Source organism: Lutra lutra, chromosome 16 (assembly GCF_902655055.1).
Source record: "Lutra lutra chromosome 16, mLutLut1.2, whole genome shotgun sequence".
Lineage (NCBI taxonomy): Eukaryota > Metazoa > Chordata > Mammalia > Carnivora > Mustelidae > Lutra > Lutra lutra.
In genome coordinates, this window is record NC_062293.1 from 7,367,973 (window position 1) to 7,393,654 (window position 25,682).

The 25,682-nt window shown below is 56.9% G+C and overlaps 1 protein-coding gene across 3 annotated transcripts in view; it reads left to right on the forward strand.

The window, feature by feature from the left end:
* Positions 1-25,682, forward strand: part of SDK2 (sidekick cell adhesion molecule 2) — a 252,097-nt gene that overhangs the window by 156,114 nt on the left and 70,301 nt on the right. For all 3 annotated transcript variants that reach the window (XM_047708154.1, XM_047708155.1, XM_047708157.1), the window contains exons 4-12: positions 1,895-2,042; positions 7,656-7,789; positions 14,250-14,361; positions 16,098-16,288; positions 16,437-16,520; positions 18,251-18,445; positions 19,666-19,782; positions 21,492-21,659; positions 22,515-22,617. In XM_047708154.1, the coding sequence (XP_047564110.1) occupies positions 1,895-2,042; positions 7,656-7,789; positions 14,250-14,361; positions 16,098-16,288; positions 16,437-16,520; positions 18,251-18,445; positions 19,666-19,782; positions 21,492-21,659; positions 22,515-22,617 (1,252 nt within the window). The remainder of the gene's footprint in view (positions 1-1,894; positions 2,043-7,655; positions 7,790-14,249; positions 14,362-16,097; positions 16,289-16,436; positions 16,521-18,250; positions 18,446-19,665; positions 19,783-21,491; positions 21,660-22,514; positions 22,618-25,682) is intronic.

Below are 25,682 nucleotides of genomic sequence, written 5' to 3' on the forward strand. Positions count from 1 at the left end.
AGATAGGAGAGTCTTTGTAGAGAGGCTGTGATCAACATCATCAGAGGAGGGGAGGCAGTGTGGCAGGAGGAGAACCAAGGATTTTCTAGGATTTTGGAAAAGGAGAGGATGGGCGCATGGTTCTCAAACTTTGGCGAGCAGCAGCGTCCTGGAGAGAGTGAATCAAGCACTCAGAGATCCTGGTGCGTCAAAGCAGGGCCTTTCCATGCCCTGGGGAGGAGGGAAGGGTGGGGACAACTACGGGCTTACCGAGTTCCCAGGGGATTCTGAGACCCACTGTTAAGAGCCACTAGCTTGAGCCCAGATGGTCATTCTCAACCTTGGCTCATGTTGGAACGACCTGAGCTGCTTCAGAAATACCCACAGCTGCGTCCCATCCGCCCCTTGGGGGACCTTAAAGGCCCCTCAGGGGTTTCTGAGGCTTAGCCAGCCTGGGGGATACCTGGTTGAAGGAGAGGGAGAAGAGGTAGCGGTGTTCAAGGGGTTGGGAAATAATAGTCAAAGCAGCAGGAGACCAGGTGGCTTGGAATGTGGCCCCCTGGGCCGGGGAGGGGACAGTGGGCCATGGGGTCATGCAGCTCAGTGTTCGGTGGTCGGAACCTGATTGCACATGGAAATGCTGATGGCCAGCTCACACCCCGTACCAGTGGAAACGGAAATCTGCTGGTGAGTTCTTGAACTTGGCATCAGCACTTTTTCTAATGGCCAAGCTGGGGACCTTGATGCTTCTCACACTTGAATGTGGACCATGCCCTTCACCGGGGGTCTGGTGACGATGCCGGTTCTGATTCAGTAGGTCTGAGGTGGGCCTTGAGACTCTGCATTTCTAGCAGGTTCCCAGGGGCGCCCAGGCTGCCGGCCCACGGACCACACTTTGAGCAGCAAGGATGTGCATTCATGTTCAAAAGTCCTGACGTTCAGGGGCACCTGGGTGGCTCAGTGGGTTAAAGCCTCTGCCTTCAGCTCAGGTCATGATCCCAGGGTCCTGGGATCGAGCCCCACATCGGGCTCTCTGCTCAGCGGGGAGCCTGCTTCCCTTCCTCTCTCTCTCTGCCTGCCTCTCTGCCTACTTGTGATCTCTGTCTGTCAAATGAATAAATAAAATCTTTAAAAAAAAAAAAAAGTCCTGACGTTCAGCAGGGACACCCCTTCCCGTACCCCAGCGTAGCCCACTGCTACTAGAATCAAACCCCACCTCTGTTCCAGCAGCCAGGTGGGCGACCAGAAGTCGCTCTCTTCTGCTTCTCTGCTGCTCTCTTCCCCTCCTGGCTGACACACCAGAGCTGGGAGAAATGTTCCCTGCTTATCTGCCAGCGGGGTAAGCATGTTTTTAAAAGAGCAATATGGTGTTTCCATTCACACATGCATGGGCCTCCCACCCAAGGCAGAGGAGGGAAATCACCTCCTTTCTCCATGAGCATCCAAGACCCCCATCCTCTGCAGTGTACCCAACCTTGCCTCCACCAAGAACCCAGCACACCAGCCCCATCAGCCCCGTGATATGCCCTTCGCCTCACGCTGAAACCCCAGCTGCCCTTCCAGATGCGGATCTGAGTTCAAATCCTGGCTCTGCCCCTTCCTAGCCACGTGCCCTTGGACAAGTCGAGGAACCTCTCTGAGCCCATCTGGGCAGTTTTTCCCTTTGTAAAATGTGTGAAATAATGACCAGCCTCTTTGTGGTTGCAGGATGAATTGATCAGTTCACGGATATGGATATAGATCCAAAAAGCTCAAAGAGGGACATTTCCTAATGATGGGCTTCTAGGGTGGGGTGATGGGGTCAGGTGGGTGGTCTGAGCCCTGCGGCCTCCTTCCCCATGGTCATCCTGTCACTGCCATGCCCAGCCCAGGAGCTGGGCAGTCTGACCCCCACATCCGCTCTTCCCTCCTGCAGACATGGGGAGCTTTGAGGAAGGCGAGAAGCACCAGAGTGTCTCCCACGGAGAAGCAGCTGTCATCCGTGCCCCACGCATTGCCAGCTTCCCACAGCCACAGGTGACCTGGTTCCGGGACGGCCGCAAGATCCCACCCAGCAGTCGCATGTGAGGCCCTGCCCTGGAGGGGGGACCCAGGAGGCTTGCCCTGGTGGGGAGGGGATCTGGGACCTCCCCAATGACAGGAGAAGGGTGGCTTCTAAGGAGGGGCTTTCTGGGAACACGCGTGTGAAGACTTGGAGACACAACAGCTTGGTGGCTTTCCTGGGGAACCCCAGGGCATTGGCCCCCCTCTCAGTGGCTTCCCAAAGCACTTAAACCCCCAACAGACAGCAACAGAAGCCATGCCCATCTGCAGTAGGGCGCTGGCGTGTCCCCGGCAGGGTGGCCACCCAGCTGCTTCCTGTGTGGGGTGCGGGTGTGGCTGTGTGTGTTTTGGCTGCCGGGAGGAGGGGAGGCCAGGGGAGGCCCCAGCAGGGAGAGAAACACATGGCCCTTTCAGCAGTAACAAGGACCCTCTGTGTGGCCCAGGGTGTGGGTTGTGGCAGCCGGGCATGGGGGCAGGGGCTGTGGAGTCAACACCTTCACAGGGGGCTGGGGGCAAAGCGTTTCCTCCAGGGACACTCCCGGCCCTCCTGATCCCGCCTCGGGGTCCGGAGCCAGCCTAGGCCCTTTTGGATTCCAGCTCTCCCCCCGCTCCCAGAAAACAAGAAAGACCACCTTTGTTCTGGTCTCCGCAGGCCACAGGTCAGCTGTGGGTGGAACCTGTCCTCATCTGTGGGAAGTGGGAGCCAAGATGGACAGTGTTGCCTTTGGGCTGAGAGGGACCTTAGAAGGATAGCATGATAGCATCCCAGCACGAATAGTGGCTGTCGCTCATTAAGTGGCCGCTGTGTCCTCGAACCTGGGCTAAGCACACTACACACGCCATCCTCTCCTCCAGGATGGGTGTGTACCTCCCTGCGTGAGACACTGTGTCTTGTTCCCCTTTCAGTCCCCAGAGCGCACACCCAGCTCACGCCCGAGGGAGGAATGACCCACACAACAGTCCTGTGAGGGGGCTGGCTTTGGCTCTGCTTTCTGGACGGGAGACCCCCCCGGAGCTGAGCTACATTGCCTGGTTCCAGGCTCCCCGACTCCAGAGTCAGGGTCTTTAGTTCTATCTTGCATGGAAATTATGTGACAACAGGGACCCAGACAAGGAGAGAAGAAGGATAAAGTGATTGTGTGTGCAGAGAATTGGTCCTGGTACAGTGATTCTCAACCTGGTTACCTGTTAAAATTGTTTTGGACGATTTAAAACGAGTTGATCTTTAGATCCTAGCCCTGCACATTCTGGTTTGTTGACATGGGGTGTACCCTGGCACATAGCTCCCCAGAGACTCTGATGTGCAGCCACAATTGAGAACCACTGTCCTAGAATATGTCCGTTACCCACAGACACAGAAATGCTGCATAACAAAAGGTCCCAGGGACCCAAGGCAGTGAGCATTTCTGTGTCCTCTGAATGTGCAGATTGGGGGACCTGGGCTCGGGCTCCCTCATTCGCCTGGGGTCGGATTGGCAGGTCAAATTAACCTGGGGGACTCTACTCCACGTGTCCCATCCTCCAGCCAGCCAGCCCCGGTTTCTAGAAGTTACAGAGAAGTAGGGAGAGAGCAGAAACATGGATTTGCCAAGCTTCTGCTAACATCCCGGTGGTTGAAGTGAGTTACATGGTAGGATTCAGCCTCCATAAGCAGGGGGATGCACTGTGCCTCTTGAGTGGGAAGACCCACAAAGTCACATGGCAAAGGGTGTGGCTTCAGAGCTGGGGGAGCACCGGGGTCATCCCTCCGGCCCCCAGGTTAACGGGCGGGTGGACGGACTTCTGCTGTAGGAGGCTGAGGCTTCCTCACGCCTCCTTAAAGGTCAGTAAAGCCAGCAGAACGTGATTTACCCTTCACACAGACAGTGAGGCTGACTTGCAGCAGGGGGCATGGCACTCCCCGACACAGGTGCCGAGACACCTGTGAACACGCGTGTCCCCAGCCCTCCCTGGCCCCCTTCTCTGAGGTTCTCGCTCAGCTCCAGGTGTGCCCGTGATGGCAGCCCGCAGGCCGGTCAGCGTGCCGAGGCCACCTGGAAGGCCGTGTTGAGGATGCTGAGGCTGCATCCAGACTGGGGGGCCAGAGCGGCACTGTGACAGGTCACAGCGGGCTCCGTGGCCGCTGGAGGGCTCGTGGGCGCGTCTCTCCAGCATCTGCTGTGGCGGATGAGAGCCTCTCTCCGCCCTCGCTCCCATCGCCCCTCGCCTCACACCGTGCCACCCCCTCTTCTCACTCCCACCCTCCGTCCTCACCCCCTCTCCATTCCCAACAGCCTCTGGCGCCGGGACAGAGTGATCTTGGCGCGCAGACACATGCCGCCTTCATGGTCACACCCGCCGCCTTCCCGCCCGCTGCGGCGCTCCAGCCAAGCACACGAAGGAGGGCTGTAGAGATGGTATCTCAGCAGTTACAGCGGATTAATATTCCTGGCGGAGAGGAGAGGTCCCTGGAAGCAAACTCCCTGGCGTCTGTTTGCCGGAGTTCGTATCTGCCGCGCGCCGTCGGCCAGAGGGGCGTGCGGGGCGCCCGCGGCAGCTGCTGTCTCCAGGGGGCCCCTCGCTGCCCGGGCAGGGACGCCGATTAGCCACACTTTGCCAGTGCCCTGGTGCTCCCTGTTGGAAAGGAGGCAGGACGCCCCGCAAAGACCCATGCTGGGGGCTTCGGGCAGGTTCTACGATGATTTCTTTTATTCTTAATTAAATTACCAATGGGGCCCCCGTGGACCCGAGGGGAAGGAAAGGTTTGGCTTAGTAGGAGGAGGGACGGAAGGCAGGGTGGGAGCTGGGCCAGTGATAGAAGTGGGAAAAATCGAGTCCATTGGCGCCTGAAGAGTGTGGCTGGGGAACAGAAACCCGTCCCTGCCTGAGAGCTGAACCCTGACCTCTGTGCCCCACGTGTATTCCAGTAGCTTCTTTCAGAGTTGAGTGAGTCTGGGGTGCAGGAGGCCAGAAGGCCCTCTGAGAGCCAGGAACAGCTCTGTGCCCTTGGCAAGTGAGGTACGGGGTCATTCCAGAACCATCTATCGAGGGAGTGGTCATGCTGCAGAAGGCGGGAAGTCCAGGGACCTTCCTCAGCCACCTGCTGAGGGCGGGGGGAGGGCGGGTCAAAGGCCGTGAGGGCTTCCAGTCCCTCTGCCACGTTCGGAGCTCCAGCCCTGGCCCTGAGGGCCCCGATCCAGAGTGTTCTTGCCCCTAGTGCGAGTCAAGGTAACACCAGCTGCAGGGACAGACCCCCAAATCCCGGGGGCTTAGCTCATTTGAAGTCCCAGCAGAGGCAAGGGAGGAGAGGGACGCTCCTCCACAGTCATTCGAGGGCCCAGCTGATAGGGGCTCAGCTGTCCTCAGCCCTGTTCCAACTGAGGGGAGAACCTAGGAGTCACACAGGAGTCCTCAGTGTCTGAGCCTGAAGATGGCCCATACAGCTTCTGCCATATCCCACCAGCCCAGCCCCACGCCCCCACCTGGCTTCCCGGCTGCTTGCGTCTCACTGGAAGGGGAGCCTGAAACAGGGATGAACTGCCCCCCACTGTGCCCTCCCACCTGGGACGGGGCATCTCCACCACGGCCTAGTCCCCACTTGGGGCCTGAAAAACCGTTGTGTGGGTGGTACAGTGCGTTGTAGGACCCTTAGCAGCATCCCTGACCTCTACCCGCCAATTCCTATCACAGTCCCACAGCTGTGATACCAGCTCGTGTCTGGACATTGTCCAGTGTCCCCTACAGGGTGAAGCCACCCCCGGTTGAGAACCATTGACCTAGAAGAATCCTTCGTAATGTAGACAACATAGAGCAAAAGCAGAGATTAGGGGTGAGGTGGGTCTTCCTGGTCAAGGAGAGAAAGCCCTGGACATGGGAGCCCTCCCTGGAAGCCAGAGGGGGCTCAGGGTAGGCAGGTGTCCAGGGAGTGTGACCTGGCCACGCCCAGTGCGCCCAGCTTCTAGAAACTTCCTTCAGCCACTCCTCCAGTGCCACAGTGTCAGGAGAGGGTGGGGAGCTCCCGTCAAGTGGTCCAGGGGCACCGCCGCTCATCACGTTAGTCCCGACATTGGACTGCAGGCCAGGTGAGGGCTGTGGGAGAGGGAGGGTGACAGCCTCAGGCCAGATGTGGACGGGACCAGAGCAGTGACAGGAGTCAAAGTTCCTCAACCTCGTGGCTCGGAAGGATCTTCACAAGCATTTTTTTCCACCCCCTTCACAGATGGGGAGACAGGTTCAGCACGGAGGACGATGTGCTCTTTCAAGGCTACGGCCAGAGCTCATTCCAGAGCTGCCCCTGGCCCTTGACATGGCCCAGCTTTCCTCCCCCACCCTGGCCTGGCCCACAAGCTACACTAAAGGACAAGGACCTTGGCAAGAGACTTCCAGGGAGGGAAATGGTCCCTGTTCCTGTCCCAGCTTGTCACTTTTAAAATATTTTAGCCTGGTGTTATCTTAACTTCCTATCAGCTCATTAGCTGGAGGGTGGTTTTCCACCAGGGGAAAAAAAAATGGGTACTGTTAGGGTACCCAAGAATTGGGGCAGGAGGGCTTTCTCCTCCCTACTTCCCAGAGCTCCGCTGGCATTATGAGGCTCAGCCCAGGAACCCTTCAGAACCAGGAGAGAGGGGACACCAGCATGGCCCAGCTAGAGAGGCATTAGTGGGGATGTTTATTTGAAAGCCTGTTTAAAACTGTAACATTCACCTAATGGGAAAATTTGCAAAGAATTCAACTGGGTCTGTCCTTGTTAAACTAACATTAAGGATGTTTAACAGCTGTCTCGGGTACATCACATTAAAATCCGAGCTAGACTTGACAAACTAATGGTTTTGTTTGTCATGGAGAGAACGGGGGGTGGGGGGGGGCGCAGGCAGAGGGGGCGTGGGCAGTGCTCCTGGTGCTGTCTCCCCCACATCAGATGGGGGTCCCAGCTTCCCGCCTGGACCGGCCCCTTTCCCTGCCTGCAGAAAAAGGTGCTGCGGGGCTGCATGGTGGGACCCCAGCAGAAGGAACCTGCACCCCACTGCCTAGCTGTCCTCCTTCCTCTTCAGCCCACAACAGTCTCATTCTTGTCGACCGGCTTCGGGAAGAGAGCACCTGACAGCCCGAGAGGGGGCTGGGGGGCCAGAGGAACCCCCGTCATGGGTGTTACAGGCCACCTGTGGCTTTGGGATCAATCCCAACAAATGTAGGATGAGGTTAAGGCATCGATTCTGGAATGATCCTGCTCATTTCTAAATTCATGATCATCACTCCTCATTCGTTCCTTGTTCATGTCCACTGAATGGATTTCTTTGGTGCTGGACCCTCTTGGTGCAGAGAGGGTCACACTCAGCATCGAAGCTGTGACGAAGGAGAGAACAGAAGGCCGTGGGGGCTTGGACTCCCGGGACCAGGCGTGGGGTGGGGGCCGGGAAGCCTCCCGGGGATGGTCTCGGACCTCTGTGCACATGCTGGGTTTGGGTCTGACCCCGGCACTGGCGGCATGTTGGGATTCTCTGCAAAGAGTCATGCTAGAGTTGAGGCCGTGAGTGGTCCCCGGAGCGGGGCTGGAGGAGGGGCTCCAGGGGCCTCCAGCTTCTTGTCCCCACGCCCATCCTCCAATGCTCAGAGCCCCCTGGCCCCCATGTGACAGATCCCTTTCCTCTGCACAGAGCCATCACCCTGGAGAACACCCTCGTCATCCTGTCGACGGTGGCTCCCGACGCAGGCCGCTACTACGTGCAGGCTGTTAATGACAAGAACGGGGATAACAAGACCAGCCAGCCCATCACTCTTGCCGTGGAGAGTAAGTAAGCGGCCGGGCCTGGGACGGATGGAGGAGCGCGTCATTAAATCTTGGGAACGGGGCTCCAGGGGGTCGTTGGGAAGATGGAATGGTGGCGGAGTGGGGAGGCTAGAGTAGGGCAGCGGAGGGGCCCTGAGGAATTGGAGGCGGAGCCCCAGCACTGGGAGCGTGGGGAGTGGAAGCAAGGAGGGAGCCGAGCGCCAGACCCTGTCCCCGTGACAGAGCTGAGATCCTGCATCAGGGGAAGGGACCCCGAGCATGAGATGCAGGGGAGAGTGTGCGTGTGTGGCTTACGGCTGCTTCCGGGGCTCAGGGGCTGACGGGGAGCTCGTGCAGGAGATGAGGAGCTCGTTAGGAGAGAACCACTCTCACAGCTTCTGCTCCGCTGGTCCATACAAAGCACTCCTCAGAGCCAGGCCATCTCCACTCATGGGAACAGGCCCTGTGCCCAGGCTCCTGCCTGAAAATGCCTCTCTGCCCATCCCAGAGACCACCCAGCGCCCTGGAAGAGATGGGCCAGGCTCTCCCCAGTGGCAGAGGCAAAGGGGCAGCTCCTTGGGTCTCCTTTGGCAGACAGAGATTTGTCCATCGGAGGCTGAAGGCAGGGGTCTGGTCCCTGATGGAAATGCTGGGACGCCCTGCCTGGCCTGATTCTCGCCAAGCAGCCTGGACCCCTCCTCCCTCTGTGCTCCGTCCCTGGGAGAGAGAAGGTGGGGGTGGGGGGACCGTGGCTCCGGCAGCCGGCCCAGGCCCAGAAGCACCAGAGCTTGCCGCAGCAGCCGAACAACCACACAAACTGGGGGAGCCAGATGTTCACGTCCCTCCACATCTGTACCACTCCTGCTCCAGAAGCAAGTCTCATTTATCATCCATGGTCTCGTGGGGGCATAGCCGCCAGCAGCAAGAGGCGGGTGTGGGTCTGCGTGGGGCCTTCCTGTGTCCTGACCCTGATCCTGCCTCTGTCTGCCAGTGTCTGGAAGGCCCAGAACATTCCAGAGCCCTACCATGTCCATTCCTGGGTCTTCTGCGCACCAGCAGAACCGCTTCCCATATTTCTGGAATTCCCTCCTTCTCCGGCCCCAGCTTCTAGTCGGCCTAAAAGGACACCTGAATATACAGAGCGGGGTTCCTCCCCCCATCAGGGTCACATGTATACCTTCTTGTATCGATCTGGGCTAGGGTCTTGGTCTGGTCCCCGTAGCCTGGGGCCCAGCCATGATGTGGGGCTGCTGTTTCAAGGGAACTTAATCATCAGGGGGAGATGTTTTCCCCCCATATATTCTCGATGATCAGAATACCTAGAGTCTAATAGAATTCAGTCACTGGGGAAGAGGCAATGTTCACAGTCTGAGTCAAGCCAGGCGTCTTCCTGGGTGACTCAGTTTACCCTGGGACCAGAGGTTGGAGTCCCCCACTCCGTGCTTCTCTCCAGCACCCAACCTCCTCCTCTCAGGCCTTAAGCCCATGACTCTGCTGGCGGACTCTGGGTGTCCTTCACTCTTTGCCCCATCGCGACTCCCACCCCAGCCCTGCATCTGGCCCGAAGGAGGAGGGTAGGACCCTTCCGGACCCCCATGTCCGCCCAAGCCTCCCCCAGTTGTCTCTTTCCCCCACCCCATCACCCTCGCCTTCTGCTCTCACGTGGCGATTTGTACTGGATGAAGAGCAGAATCAGCTGATTTTCAGCTAATTTCTCCTCCCACGAGTGATTGCACTTCAAAACCCTGTTCATGTCACCGACACAAATCCCCCAGCTGCCTGCCAGCCAATTTACCAGGAGCGACTGCCACTTCACCCACCACCAGCCGCCCTCGCTGATCTTGGGGAGCCTGGCCCCTCCCTCTACTCCCCCTCCTCGCCCCTTCAGCCCTCCTCTGCCCTGGGGACACTTTCTGAGAGGCCCTGGGGCGGGCAGGTGGAGGGATGCCCCTGCTTTTCAGAAATGGAGAAGTTAAGAACAAGGCCAGTGCCCCCAACCCCTGGAGTTGGGAGCAGATCCCTGCCCAGAGGTCACCCCGGTGACCTCACACACACTGTCAACCCTGGACCGTGGCCCCACACGCAGGATTCAGAGCTGCATTGTCCGATGGAAATGTAATGGGAGCCACAGGAGTAATTTACAATTTGCCAGTCACCTCATTTTTAAAAAAGGAAAAAGCAACGGGAAATTAATTTTATTAATGTGTTTTATTTGCCCCAACATATCCAAAACATTACCATTTTCACATACAATCGACAGAAAATATTAACGAGGTCCTTGATGCTGGGCTTCTCTTTCCTACTAAGTCTCCGACATCTCTGTGTGTTTCATGGTCTGAGCACATCTTTGGGCTGCTCAGTTCTCATCTGACATACGTGATCTGCATTGAAACGTCATCAGATTTACGGCTGGAAAGGTGGTGGTGGATACCCGAGTTGTTCTACACATACTTAAAAGTGTTCTAATAGCTGATTTGGGGATCTTTTTAAATTAAATGTAAATTAGATCAAATTAAATCCCGTTCAATCAAAGGGGCGCCAGTCACATTTCAAGAGCTCCTAGCCACCTGTGGTTCGCGGCCCCCATGTCGATGTCTGCCCAGGAGAGGAGCTTAGCTCCCTGCCCACACCCCTCACACGCGAGCACACACGCACTTGACCTGTGGCCCAGGTGAGTCACGTGGTCCTTGAGCTTCTGTTTCCTGGTGTCTCTGGCAAAGTGTAGTTGGGACGATTCGAGGAGGTGACCCAGGGAGAATGCAGCACAGTGGTGTCCCTCCTGGTGCCCATTATCAGAATCGTCCCGGGGCAGCAGGATCCAACTTTGCCTGTGTGGAGAGCCCCGGTGCATCCGAAGAGCTGGGGGGCAAGGAGCTGCTAGCATGGGGCCCCCAGCAGAGAGCACCTGTCAGCAAGGTGTTCTGCTTAGGGCCAAGTCTGTGCCATCCAGGTCCGTCTTAACATCCCCAGTCCACCCCAAGCTGTCCATCTCTGCCTTCACACCACTCCAGAATGGGGAGCTGGTGAGGTCAGGGGGAGCCAGGGAACCGGGCGTAGGGGTGGGAGGGACAAGGGCCGTTGGCTTCTTTACTTCTGGGGACCAGAGAAAGGGAGCACCATGTGGGAAACACAGTGCAGGTGGGGGGTCCTGAAGCTCGGGGAAAGGGGCGCTGGAGAAGGAGGTCCACAGAGCTACATGTCCAGAGCTGTCAAAGAGAATCAGGGTAGAGGAAAGGGGACTTGCAACCAGGAGGTGACGGGTGACGGGGGAAGGAGAATGCATGCGTGGGAGCTGGGGGGAGAGGGACCAGGGATGCTGGTGGCAGCCAGGAGCTGGGGGTAAAGGCTGAGTGGAGCTCAGAGGAATGTTCAGACAACTTGCGGCAGAGCGGACGGAGGCCAAAAGGGAGGTTTGTTTCCCTCTGTGCCCTAGCAAGGACTGAGCCAGAGAGATGATTTGGGGAGTGGTTAATGGCACACGTTTACAGCCCTGGAGACCTGGTCCCATTCCTGAGTTTGTCCCTCATTAGCGACTGTCACTGGGAAGTAAACTACTTAATGTCTCCGGCTTTCTCAGCTTTCTCGTCTGTAAATTCTGGATGACAATAATGACCAGTCACCAGTGGCCGGTGGCCAGTGGCAGTCATGGTGAGGGAGTAGGCGGGTTCAGCAGAGTGCGGGAAGGGGCCGGATGGGTGGGACCTCTTACCCTCAGTTGGAAGGCCCTGGAGGATCTGCGCCTTTCGCCTCCTGGTAGCCTCTGGGTCCATTACGTGGTTTCAGCAGGTGGGGGGAGGGAGACAAGGAAGCTGTCCCCCAGCATAGACCGGTCCACCCTAGGAGTACCGATTCCGCGCCCAGTATTGCGCATTCCCCCCAGACAACTTGGCCGCCCCCACTGGGGCCCTTCTTCCCAGCATCCATCCCACCAGCTCTGATCTGATAAATGTCTAAGCACTGATCTGAGATCCAGACCACGCGTTCCATGAGGACAGACCCCTGCCCATCTCCCTTAGTGGGGGATCCCTGGTGCCCAGCACAGTGTGGCAGGAACAGAGCCTTCCCCCAGCAAAGATCTGTTGAGCAAGGGGCTGAACTCACAGAACCTTGCGATACGGTCATTTTTATTCCCATATTGCCTTGGAGAAAAATCAAGACCCAGCTGAGGCTCCCCGCACCCCCCTCCCTGCCCCCCACCCCTGATGGCTGGGGCGGAACAAGGTTTTGAACTAGGTCCTCCTGACCCTCCCAGCTCTCCTTTGCTGGGTCCAAGGGTCTCCAGCTGTGGCTGGTCCCTCCCCTGCCAGGACTGAGGCATGACCCCCAGGGTCCCCGGTGGATGTCTGTCTCCCCTTCACCCAACCAGCCACCCTGAGGCCCTGGGCTGCCCCTCTTACCTTTAAACTCCGAGGGCTCTGTTTACCTGGCTCCGCAGTGGGACACATCGCTTGGGCTCTAACTGTCTGTCTCCTCCTCCTGCCCCATTAATCTGGGCCGCGGTACCTGCGAGCCCCAGCATGTAATAAACAACTTAGAGCACACTTTTATGGATTTAGCTATATCAGCAGCTTTCAGTCCGATCACTCTTTATGGCACCTACATGAGGCTTTTATATTGTTGCAATTATTCTGCTTTATATGCTTCCTTTCTTCCCTCTTCATTTTACCTTATTTTTTACATTTTATTCCCTTTCCTAGCAAAGTCTGGAGTCCAGGCAGGAAAACCTGCCCGGGGCAGACCAGGGTGGCCCAGGGTGGCAGTGGGGCCATGATACACTCTCCCCATAAAGGATGTCCTGGCACGGTCCCCCATCCCCGCCCGCCCAGGGCTGTGCAGGTCATTACGTTGGCTGCCTCCGGAACCTCCCGGGAAGGAGGCAACTGGGTGGGTTTTCGGGAGAGAAAAAGCCCTTCGTGGTGGTTCTTCCGGGAGCCCTGGCGCAGGTGCGTGGAGAATGTGGGAGTTTCTGCCAATTCTGGGTCTGTGTTGACCCACCAAGAGCCAGGCCATTTCTTAAAGAACTCAAACAAGGCAAAAGGCAAAGCTACTCCCTCTGGTAGAAGAGTTCAGGGTACGGCCTTGTGTCGCGTTTAGAAAGCCCGCTCGCGGTACGTTCTCTTGCATTTCAATCTCCGACCCCGAGGTGGCGCGGGGATAGCTCTGGGTCCATTCGTGTCTTCGCTGAACAAATATGCGTGCGCCCCTACTGTGTGCCGGGCATGTCTCTGGTGCTGGAGGGGACGTGAGCAAGGCTGTCTTTGCTCATCACAGGTTACCCAGCCGGGGCTTCAGCACAGGCAGTGACCTCTCGCAGTTCGGGAAATCCAAGGTCAAGGGACCAGCATGGTTGGGGTGCGCTGAGGCCTCCCCTCCTGGCTCGCAGACAGCTGCCTTCTCGCTGTGTCCTCGAGTGGCAGAGACAGAGCTCTGGGGTCTCTTTCTCTTCTGATCAGGGCAGCAGCCCTGTTGGATTAAGGCCCCACCCTTATGACCTCCTTCAAGCCGATGACTGACGAAAGACCCCATCTCCAAATACAGTCATATGTGGGGGGCAGTGGCTAGGGCTTCAACATACAAATTTAGAGGAGATCTAATTCTGCCCAAAAACAAGGCTCTGTGAGGTTCCTGCCCCAGAGAACATATTAGCTTCCTTGGGCTGCTGTCACAAAGCCCTACACACTGCGGGGCTTGTAACCACAGAAATGGACTCTCGGACAGTTTTAGAGGCCGGATGTCTGACGTTGAGATATCGGCAGGCCTGCGCACTCCCTGAAGGCTCCCCCAGACTCTGGGGGAGAGTCTGTTCTCGCCTCCCAGCATCTAGCAGTGGCTGCCAGTCCTTTGCATTCCTTGCCTTGGGGATGCTTCTCTCCAGGTCTCTGCCTCTGTGTGCACCCGGCCTTCTCCCCTGGGTGTCCCTGTGTCTGGGTCTCCATTCCACTCCTCTCGTGTTTCCACCCTGCTGTTGGCCCGCTGAGTGACACGTGCTATCGGCCTTAGGACCCACTCGGATCCAGAAGGACCTTCTCTTGACTTGATCACACCTGCAAGACTCTGTTTCCCGAGGTCGCATCCACAGCTGCCGTGGACGTGAATTTGGGGGGTTACTGTTCAACCCAGTATAGGGAGTGTGCATTCAGGTGGTAAAGGGGGCCGAAGAAGACGTAAGGTCACAAGAGAAATATGGATGGAGGGAAGGATTTTGAAGGCACAGACAGGAGAAGGGGCTCAGGGGGAGGGTATGTTGTGTGACAGGAAGGTGGGGAGGGCCCCAGAGGTCTCCAGTGGGCACTCGCTGGATGCCATGGGAGCCCATGACCAGAGGGAGGAGGAGAGGTGACAGGGACCCGGGGGTCCTGCTGCTTGGGCAGCTGCCCCGTGGTCTCGTGGTCACCTGCCCCACTCCACGAGGACCAAGGTCTCCCGAGCAGAGATGGGATTTCCACCCTCTGTCTCCAGCTAACTCCTGATCTCTCCCCAGATGTTGGGGGGCCTGCAGACCCCATTGCCCCAACCATCATCATTCCTCCCAAGAACACTAGCGTGGTGGCTGGGACCTCGGAGGTGACCATGGAGTGTGTGGCCAACGCCAGGTGGGTAGTATGTCCCCCTATCCCTGCTCCCCTGCACCCTGAACTCCAGCCAATGCTCCTGACCTGGGGGCTCCAAAGGGACCAGCCTGAGTTCAGGGAGGTCTTCACGTGTCAAATGGGGACCCAGGAAAGGAGATGGGGCGTTGGCCCTGGAGGATGGGGTAACGCGTGGACCAGCTGGCTTGTTCTCTGTGGCCCTCAAGGAGAGACTGGGCCCTGGTGGAAGTTACAGGCCAGCAGACGTCAGTGCAGCCCCGAAGGCGACCTGGAATGTCAGGTGTGGTCCTGGTGTGCGGGCAGCTAGGACAGGGACGTGGGGCTGGGAGATGGCTTTGTGTGGGGGCCTTGACAGGAGGGCAGACCTGGGGTCGGGTGCAAATGGATCTCCTTCCTGGCCACGTATGACCCTCACGTCCCTCACGTGGGAAACTGAGGTGTCATCACATGTGGGTGCTGCGCTGTTCTTCCCACACGATTTCTGTTCCTCCCACAACTACCCTGAAGCCCAGAGAGGGCAAGCAACCTGCCCGAGGTCACCCAGCGGGCCAACAGCAGGGTGGCAATAGAACAAGGCCACCACCCGAGGCCCAAGCCCATTGCCGTGCTCTGGGCCTCAGTCTCCTTGGCTGTAAAGTGGGACTGATTTGAGCACCCACCTCCCCGGCAAGGCGTGTAGGTAGAGTGCTGAACCCGCCTCGTAAGCACTCAGGAGAGATGGTCGGATGGGACGGGTGGGGGGTCAGACCAAGGGCCCCAGGGTGACCTCCTGTTGAAGATTCCCAGACCGCGGTCCTGTAGCAGCGTTCCCCGTGAGGGTGGGAGAGGCCTTTGCGTGGAGCTCACTAAGGGCACAGAGAAGACACACAGCCCAGAACCTGCCTAACGACCCCCGAGCCAGGAAGGCCCACACTTACTCCACCTCGGGACTCTTTTCCATGGGACCCCTCTGCACCCCCTGTGGAGCTAGCACAGACCCCTTGAGGGTCCAGCAGGCGCCAAACGAGAGAGCAGGCCACAGGGTACCCGGGTGGCTCAGTCGGTTAAGCGTCCCGTTAAATGTCCAGCTCATGGTTTTGGCTCAGGTCGTGATCTCAGAGTCGTGAGGTCGAGGCCGGCCTTGGGCTCCACACTCGGTGCAGAGGCTGCTGGAGAGTCTCTCTCTGACCACCCCCCCCCACCCCTGCTCGAGCTCACGCATGTGCTCTCACTCTTAATCCATCTTTTAAAAATATAAAAATAAAATAAATGGGAACAGGACAAACCCAATCCCCAGGGGGTCTTGAGAGGTCGGGGATGGGGGCGCCCGACTCGCACTCTGTCTAGGCAAGGGGCAGGTATGTCCGGCTGCCTGCCTTTCCCTCTTCAAACCTTGGGTGTTTCTCTCACGCCCCACCTCTAACACTGTGCCGCCCTCTGGCCTCTGCTCGGACAGGGCTCTGCACCAGGGGGCAGAAGAGCGAGAGGCCCGGCCCAGGCGGCTCCTGTCCTCTGGAGTCCCGTGCACCAAGTTAGTGCCAGGCTGGGCTCCAGTCTGCCTCCCTGCGTTGGAACACCCGGCCTCGGCACAGGGGTGCAACTGTCCCATTCTGTAGACAAGGAAACCGAGGTCTGCAGTGCTGCCCCTTGAAGAGGGCGGGCTGGGGCCCTGGCCTGCCCTCCCACCCACCCCTGCCCTGGCCCTTCCGGCCTCTCCCAAGTCCCCGTGGCTGGGAACCTGCTTTCCTCTCGCCCTCCAGGCCCCTGATCAAGCTGCACATCATCTGGAAGAAAGACGGGGTTCCGCTGTCGAGCGGAATCAGCGACTACAACCGCCGGCTGACCATCCCCAGCCCCACGGGCAGCGACGCCGGCTACTACGAGTGCGAGGTGGTCCTGCGCAGCAGCAGCGTGCCCGCCGTCGTCCGCGGGGCCTACTTGTCTGTGCTGGGTGAGATGGGGCGGGGCTGCTGGGGACCCCCCGCACCCAGGGGTAGGGGCTGTAGGGCTGGGTGGGGCCTTCTTAGGGGTGACCCAAGCAGTGGCTGTATCAAAAGGAGCATGGCTCTGAGCCCCTCCCCTGGTCCTTCTTCCGGCAGAACCACCTCAGTTTGTCAAGGAGCCGGAGAGACACATCACAGCGGAGATGGAGAAGGTGGTGGACATTCCCTGCCGGGCCAAAGGTAACACAGTGGCAGGGTCCAAGGGGAACAAGGACCCCCAACCCCCAACCCCGGACCTCCAGCCCTTCCTGTTAACGTCACAAACGTTTCTAAATTCCACTTCCTTCTCCAGGCAACGTGACTGAGCAGGGAGTCAGTCTGGCAGTGAGCAGACACCCCAGGAAACAAACAGGCCAAATTACCACACTCTCAGGACTAGAAATCAACCCACGTTACCATAACTTGAGGGCTACAAATGAATCCAAATTACCATAATTTCAGGATAGGCGACAGACTGAAATTGCCCATAATTCGGGAGTTGTAGACAAAGCCAAATTACCGTAATGTCAGAACCACTAGAACTTGGGGACATCTTGCCTGAGATGGGTCTCATGAGTTCCGCCTGGTTTCTGGGCCATTTTGCTCCATTTCCTCCCCTACTCTCTCCTACTTACAACACCCTTTGTCTGAGGTCCTGAAGAATTTTCCCTTTCCCCACCCACCAGCCTCCATCTTTCTGGCCCAACTGAGCTACAGGACAGCCTGAAACCGGGGTGAAGTCTGTCGTGGTCAGATGGGAGGTAGAGAGCGTGCACCACGGCCCGTGGTCCGATGGTGAGCAAAGAGGCAGGACGTGGCTTAGGCAGGATGAGAGTCTCCGTGGAAGGCATGGGTGAGGACTCCGCTTCTGAGACTGCACCAGGGGAAGGCAAAGCTCCATTCATGCACCCGACACACAGTTTTTGGAGGCTTTACCAATGTGCCGGTACTGCTCTCGGGCTGGGGAGGTGCAGACAGAACCCAACAGCCAAATCCTTGCTGTTACGAAACTTATACTCTTAAGAGGAAGGCAGACGAACTGACAAGTAAAGATACCTTAGTTCATTTCACCGAAAATGCCATGGGTGGTGAGATGCCCCATGATTTTATGTGCCACTAAGAAAGAAAAAAGACTGTCAATGAAATTATGACATGCTTTCGATAGTAAGACACATCCTGATTGCAGAAATGTTGCAACGTGGAAGAGTGTACCCCCTGAAACAGTGAAATACAGCATCCTGGGATGTCAGCGTGGAGAAGGGCTAGGGAGGAGAAGGGGGAAGCAACCAGGCTTAGGGGGCTTGGAGCGCTGGGGTGCTCTTTTGAATGGAGTGCGGGAGCTGCTCTGGGGAAGTCGCCTTTGAGCAGAGACCTGGGGGGAGAGAGCGGGGAGGTTGGGGGTACCTGTGGGACAACCATGCCAGGCCAAGGGTGTGTGACTTGGGCAAAGCTGAGAGATGGGAGCCCCTGTTCACCTCCCTCTGCAGACCAGGTAGGAGGGGGCTCCGAGGGCCACCCAGGATCCCTAGCCCCTTCCACATGCTCCTTGACATGGGGGATTCTGCGGTCACTGGGTCTGGGAAACCAAGCCCTGGTTGGAGGTTTCTAGGATACACCACAAACTCTGCTAAATTAAATGGCAGTTAAAAAAAAGTTAACTGGTCTAATCTAGCATTTCCAAGCTAAACTCATCCAGCTAAATGTTCTTGGAGCCCCTGCTATTAAAAAGAACTTGAGAAATGCCATGCCAAGAGCATTTTCCACCTCTTCCAAGACCATTAAGTAGCACCTCTGAGAAGATTCTAGAAACCAAGACACACAGGGATTCCCCACCCCCTTCCCCTCACCCTGGCCACCGATTTCTAGGCTCAGAGGTGGGCGGGAGGGAGCCAGGAGGTGGGCTGACAGTGGGCCCACGTCTGTCCCCCCAGGCGTACCACCACCCTCCATCACCTGGTACAAGGACGCGGCCGTGGTGGAGGTGGAGAGGCTGAGCCGCTTCCGGCAGCGTGGCGACGGGGGACTGCAGATCAGCGGGCTGGTGCCTGACGACACGGGCATGTTTCAGTGCTTTGCCCGCAACGCAGCTGGTGAGGTGCAGACCTCGACCTACCTTGCCGTCACCAGTAAGTTGGTCCTGCCCCTGCCCTGCATCTGTCCCACCCAGGACCCCACTTTCCTCCAAGCCAGCAGCCTCTTGAGAAGAGACGCTGCATCGTACAGGGAGAGGATGTCCCAAAGACCGTCCCCCAGCAGCCAGGGTGGCTGCCGCCAAGGACGACTTCGCTGGCTCTTTGAGAGAAGCAGCCGTGAAACCACAGTCCCCGCTCTGGCATCCGGGCAGCCCCTGGCTTCCCGGCTCTGGCATCTCCGCGGTCACTGGCTTCCCAGGCAGGGCTGAAGCCGCCCCGTCCCAGTGGGGAAGACTTGCTAACTTCTCCGGGGGGGAGCCCAAGCTTGAATTCCAGCCCCCACTTCAGACCTTCTGCCCTCTCTGGGTCTCTCTGGGTGGTTACGAGAGCTCTCCTGCTCTCTTCGTGGAGTTGCGTGAGCGCGATCTGCTCTGTGAGCAGTTCACACCGTAGACGGCCGAGCTCGGTGTGCGTGCAGAGTGGCGCTGGGCTCTTTGTCTCAGCAGCCAAAGGACATATGATCATGAGCCTCCTTGAGTCCGTCCTGGCTCATCACAAAGACCCACAGAGGTCCTCAAACAGGGCAACCGCAAGGCAGAGGGCTAGAGGGCAGAAGGGCCGCTGTCTTGCTTCCTGCCTCTGATGGGAGCCAGTGAAGCTGGTGCTGGTCCCTCCCTGAGCTCTGCCCCATGCACATCTGACCGGACGGTTCCCTGAGGGCCAGGCTAGGGAAGGCAAGCCCAAAGCCAGAAGATTGCACTTAGCATTGAAGAACCATGGCTCAGCCAGGCCGCAGACTCTCCAGGGCCAAGCCTTGTGAAAAGTGGGTCATGTTCTTCTGTTGGCCATAACCACTTTTTCTTTTAAGAAACCGGAGCCTCAATGTCCTATTCGATGAAGGACACATCCCATTTTTCTTGGAATGGAGGGTGGGAGCTGCCCTCGGGGGTCCTCAGTTTCCCCAAATGGAGGCCTAAGAATCCAGGCTGGGGCAGTAGTGTAGCCTGGGTCCGTCCACAGGGCAGGTGGTACAGGGAGCCCTCACAGGCCTTCTGGGCTTTTTCCCAGTGACGGGGCCCCATCAGGACATCCACATCCTTGTCTGTGGGGGCACCCACAGCAGCCAGAGTGGCAAGGGCAGGACGAGGACCTGTTCTTCTGGCTGTGGGGCCTCCTCCAGGGTGTAGCTAAGAGGCTTCTGTCTCCTTCTGCAGGCATCGCCCCCAACATCACCAGGGGCCCCTTGGACAGCACAGTGATCGATGGCATGTCGGTGGTGCTGGCTTGCGAGACTTCAGGGGCGCCCCGGCCAGCCATCACTTGGCAGAAAGGTAGATGGGACTGATCTCCTTCGGACATTGTGGCCCTGTGACCCTCTAGGGTAGTCTTCAGAGCTCCATTCTGGAGCCAGCCAGGTTGGGTTCCCTTTGTCCAGTTGTGAAGGTCGTGCACTGCACAACCAGGAGGGCATCCATCTCTCACACCACAGGATGCACCTCATGCCACCCTGCTGGGCTCAAGGGCCAGCTCTGCATCTTCTGACACTGGTGACCTGGGGTGAATTATTTACTCACTCCAAGCCTCAGGGCCCCCATCTGTAAACTGAGGACCATAGTACACATAACCCGGGCTGGCATGAGGATGGAACAAGGGCAGCGGTGAAGCCCAGTGAATGACAGTGGCTTGATGATCATATTGTGATGGTGGCTGTGAATGCCGGTGGGCGCTGTCCCTCCTGCAGGTGGCACAGAGGGCTCTGGACCCCTGCACCAGCCCAGATGAAATGGTCCTGCTCCATGTGCCTCCTCCACCCCTGTTTCAAAAACTCGCCTTCCAGGCTCTCCCCGTGTACACACACGCATGCACACACGCAGTCACTCCCTCCCACCTCCAAGTCTGCTACAACGAAGCTTCTCCCCAGGACTCACCTGCCCCCACCCCCCGGTCCCCCATGACCCTCCCCCACCGCCGCTTTATTTTTCCACCTCCTAATATACAAGATAAACTGCCTATCCCAGCCACTTACTGCCTGACGCCCCGCAGAGTCAGGGCTTTCAGCTTTGTCCACTGCCGTCTCCCCAGGACCTGGGACAGAGTCGGGCACATGGTCATTGCTCGATAAGTGCTTGTGGAATGAGCGTAAGTACGGCCAGGTACACGTATGGACACGAGCACCCTCTCCTGCCACACTCATTAGTTTGCTATTCCTGTCCGTGTGTGCAGAGAGACACACCCGAAGCCTTGCACGTGGAGATGCCCCTCTGTACAGACTGGGTGGCTCAGTCGGTTAAGCACCTGCCTTCGGCTCAGGTCGTGATCTCAGGGTCCTGGGATCGAGCCCCATGTCTGGCTCTCTGCTCAGCAGGGGGCCTGCTTCTTCTCCCTCTGTGCTCTTTCCTCTGCCACCTTTCTCAACTAAATAAACAAATTTTTTTTTTAATAAGAATACAATAGATACAATAATCCGAACTTGCACTCCCGGGCTCCTGCACAGGGCAGACCCCATACCCCTCTCCCAGGCAACAGGCCTCCCCAGGTCCCACCGCGGAGGGAGGGCTGCCCCCGTCCCCATCCCCGTTCCCATCCACCTTGCCTCTGCTCCTGGTTGCTCCCATCCATCACGTTCTTCCGCTCTCCTGAAGGTGACTCTCGAGAAGCATCCTGCAGCGGGATGCCCGTCACCACCTTGTCAGAGCTGTCTGCCCCCTCCCCCCAGCCCGGATGCCAGCTGTCTCCGAGAGCTGTGCCTGGCTGCATCAGGAGACAGTCCCTGGCCTTCTCTGGTGAAGGGCAGACAGCCTGGTGGGTGGAGAGACACGAGGAGACCCGGGCTCTGTGACCGAGTGCCCTTGTGCCCGTCACCTTGTCAGAAACCCACCCGGACCTCAGCGCCCATCCCGGCCAGGCCCTCCCAGCATTTCCAAAGCCGGGGTCGGCCTGAGAGCACCTGCCCAGAGCCCCCAGGGAGCAGGAGCTGGGAGGTCTCAGAGAGCCAGGGGAGGGGCTGCGCACTCTGAGCCCGCCCCCGTGTCACCCTCAGGGGAGCGTATCCTGGCCAGCGGCTCGGTCCAGCTGCCACGCTTCACGCTGCTGGAGTCGGGCAGTCTGCTCGTCAGCCCCACGCACATCTCCGATGCCGGGACCTACACCTGCTTGGCCACCAACTCTCGGGGGGTCGACGAAGCCTCAGCTGACCTGGTTGTGTGGGGTGAGTGTGCAGACTGGGGACACCTGACACGTCCACGCGTGGGTGCGTGTGTGCCGAGCACGGGCTCTCGCCGCCAGCGCCCCTCATCCCCACGGCTGCCTCCCCAGCCCCCCATCTGAGAAGGGCAGGGACAGATGAAGCCAGAGGAGAGGGACCAGGAAGGCCAGGGCTCTGCGGACGGTGCCACACGAAGGGCCAGAGAGTCCCTCTTTCTGACTTTGTGGGCTAGACAGCCTCAGTCCCAGCCCCTCGGCTGACTTGTCTCTTTCATCAAAAGCCGCTGCCACTGGCCGTGGCCGGGTTCCATTGCAAGAATATTTACCCAGACAGGTCACCAGCTAGACCTGACCGTGGACGCTCGGGTGCTGGGCCCAGCTTTCGGGAAGCTTCTCACGCCCCTTGCATCGTTAGATTGTACCGCCTGGGATCCCCACCCAAGATCCGCACCGTGGGCCCCCCAGGGAGGCCGAGCACTGGTGGGCTGGCTCGCAAGGCCGCAGACCGGGAATCAGACGATCCTGTTGTTACCCAGGCTGGACCGCCCATGTGCCGATTGTCTCCGATTTCCATTCCTTCATCCCTCCCAAGGGTTTCTGGGGGAAGATTCAGTGAGATCCCACTCAGAACGTGGCTTCCAAGAATGCAAGGGCCATGGAGCCACGTTGTCCTCGTTAGCATTCTGAGTCACCCACCACGGTAGAGGCGTCCACATGCTGGGTCTGCCTTCACCTGCCCGTGGCATTTAGCCACACGGGCCCGGGTCACCTGAAGATGCCTTCCCCACACACCTGCCTCTCACCTGTTCCTCTGCGTCTGCTCCCCTTCTCACCACCCTGTGTCCCTGCCGTCTTTCAGCCCGGACCCGCATCACCAAGCCTCCCCAGGACCAGAGTGTCATCAAGGGAACCCAGGCCTCCATGGTGTGCGGAGTGACCCACGACCCCCGGGTGACCGTCAGGTACTCCCTCTGCTGTGGCCCCACGGAAGCGTTTAGAGGGGAGGGTGGCTTCAGGGATAGCTGTCGACACCAAGGAGGTTAAGTGTGACTGTGGGGCCAAACTGTGCCTTGGGGGGACCACCTGCAGAGCTAGGGCAGGGCTGAGCTAGCTTGAACTGAACTGGGCCATGTTTGGGGGGGCGGGGTAGTGATGCAGAAGAGTGGAGGAGGGAGGGATGCAGGAGGGAGGGGCGCGAAGGACGAGCCATTGTGGTTGGTGACACATGGAGACTCTGAGGTGTTCTTGCCATGACACGGGACCTCACTCTACCCCAATCTTTGACCCAGATCTTAGATCCTCTGCCCCCCTCAAGTGGACACCAGCTGGGTCTGGGTAAACAGGCGTGGGAGCAGAGATAGGCCAGGGCAGAACACACATGTGAGAGGAAAGCACCCCAAAATGCGGCCACCCCACCACCCACCCTGGGAGCTGGGACCTTGGTGAGCTACTTGGCTTGAAGGGAACAGGTCCCCCCAGGGAAGCCACTGGAGATAGGACAGCAGCAGCCAAGACGTGTGTAAAAGCCAGAATCCCTCCTGCGCCTGGGCTGCAGACACCTGGGCCAATCCCAGGAAGGTCTTGGGGAACTAAGACCGGGAGAAAGTGGTCCCTTCCGGGCTCTCCCTTGAACTCCGGGATGCTGAGTAAAAAAATTAACTACTTTCTTAGAAACAAATATCCCCTCCATGTTGCTTCTGTGTCTTATGGCCAATATCACTGCCAAAGCAACTGGCTGGAAGGGGCCGGCTGGTGCCACCTGGGAGGCTTGGCCCCCACTGCTCTGGAGGCAGCTGCATCCTGGGGCGCCATCTGGTGGCCATTGGGCATATAACAGTCTATACGACCACACCAAATGGGCCCCAGGAAGCCAAGGTTGGCATAAAGAACACTAGACTTTTATGCTAAACGAAATAAGTCAATCAGAGAAAGACAATCATCATATGATCTCTCTGATATGAGGAATTTGAGAGGCAGGGCGGGGGGTTGGGGGGACTAGGGAGAGAAAAATGAAACAAGATGGGACCAGGGAGGGAGACAAACCATAGGAGACTTAATCTCAGGAAATGAACTGAGGGTTGCTGAAGGGGGGCGTGGGTAGGGATGGGGTGTCTGGGTGATGGACACTGGGGAGGGTATGTGTTATGGCGAGTGCTGTGAATTGTGTAAGACTGACGATTCACAGACTTGTACCCCTGAAGCAAATAATACATTCTATGTTAATTAAAAAAAAAAAAAGATACTAGACTTAGACCCACACCCATTCTTTGAGAATCCATTGCGGGCCCCCAGTTTGCAAGCAGGGGCCTTAACATAGATGTCATTAAAATACTGTCAATGCAAGAAACAAAATATGCTTGTAACTGGGATTAGTAAATTTTGTAAAAAGATAAATAAATATATATATATATATATATATATATATATATACACACACACACACACATATATGTATCTTAACTATAAAAATGTTCTCCAGAACTCCGCACATCCCCCTACCACCAGAGAATATTGCTGTGTATCTCAGGCCCACACCTAAGTGGTAGCTGTAATTTTAGCCCCTATTAATCGAAAACCTTATAATAATAAAGGGTTTATTAATAATTTTTATATTTATTTATTTATATAGTTTATAGTTATTTACATATTTTATATATAATTATATATAAATTCAACAACGCTTGAAATTGGTGTTTTATTTATTAAAATAGCATCCAGCTAGCATTTGGAAAATAGTTGCGTATTTTAGTCATTGTCTAGACAGTTCCTGATGAGCAAAGGGATTCGGGGACCCCTTGCAATACAGCTCCAGCCCACCTCCCAAGGACCCTTAGGGACCCACAAATGGGAAAACCATATTCCAGTTCACTAGGGACTCCTGGCCTTAGAATGGAACTCCCCATCTAGGGCAATCTCCTCGATGGGGAGAGAACACAGAATTGGTCCCGCAGGCCCCAAAATTGTCAGTCTGTGGCCAAACCCACCCCTCTATCTCCCACCCGTTCCTTGGACTTGAAACCCTGTTGGAGATTTAGGGAACACACGGGAGTTCCCTGACCAGACAAGCTAGAAAGGACCCAAAAAGCAACTCAGTCAAATTACAGTGATGGCCACTTAATTCTGTGTTCTGTGCCCTCCTCAAGATCAAGCCAGAGTCCAGGGGTCACAGCCCAAGCAGGTGCAGGTTGCCTGCCCAGACAGCTTCCAGAACGACCTTAGGAGAAACTCTTCTGTTAGGTATCTGAGCCGAGATCGAAACCCAGTCTGAGCAATCCACTTGTGGCCACTGATAATACTAATCAATATTTCCATTGGCTTTTTTTAATTATACAGCTAATAGATACCCTTTATAGGAGGGAAATATAGAAAATGCAGATAAGCCCCAAAAATGGAAAGGGAGGGATAAAGAAGAGAAGTAGGTTTATCTGTTTCTCTCAATAATTTTAATAATATTAATATAGTAATATAATAATAATATAATGGTAATAATATTAGAGTGTCATCTATAAAAAACCTAGAGACACACTCTGTCTGCTTTTTCCCCTAAGAACCCATTGTGAATCTCTTCCCTTGTCCATAAATATTCTTGTATAGACCTCATTATATGATTATTCACTCGTCCTTTGTGTGGATGTAACATAATTTTTGTTACCAGTTCCCCAATGCTGAATATTTGGCTGTTTCTCAGTTTTTTGCTAATATTAAGAAACATCACAGGGCATGGCTCAGTTGGGCATCTGACTCAATCTCAACTCAGGTCTTGATCTCAAGGTCGTGGGTTCAAGCCCCATGTTGGGCTCCATGCTGGGTGTGGGGCCTACTTTAAAAGAAAAAAAGAGGGGCGCCTGGGTGGCTCAGTGGGTTGAGCCGCTGCCTTCGGCTCAGGTCATGATCCCAGGTCCTGGGTTCGAGCCCCACATCGGGCTTTCTGCTCAGCGGGGAGCCTGCTTCCTCCTCTCTCTCTCTGCCTGCCTCTCTGCTTACTTGTGATTTCTCTCTGTCAAATAAATAAATAAAATCTTTAAAA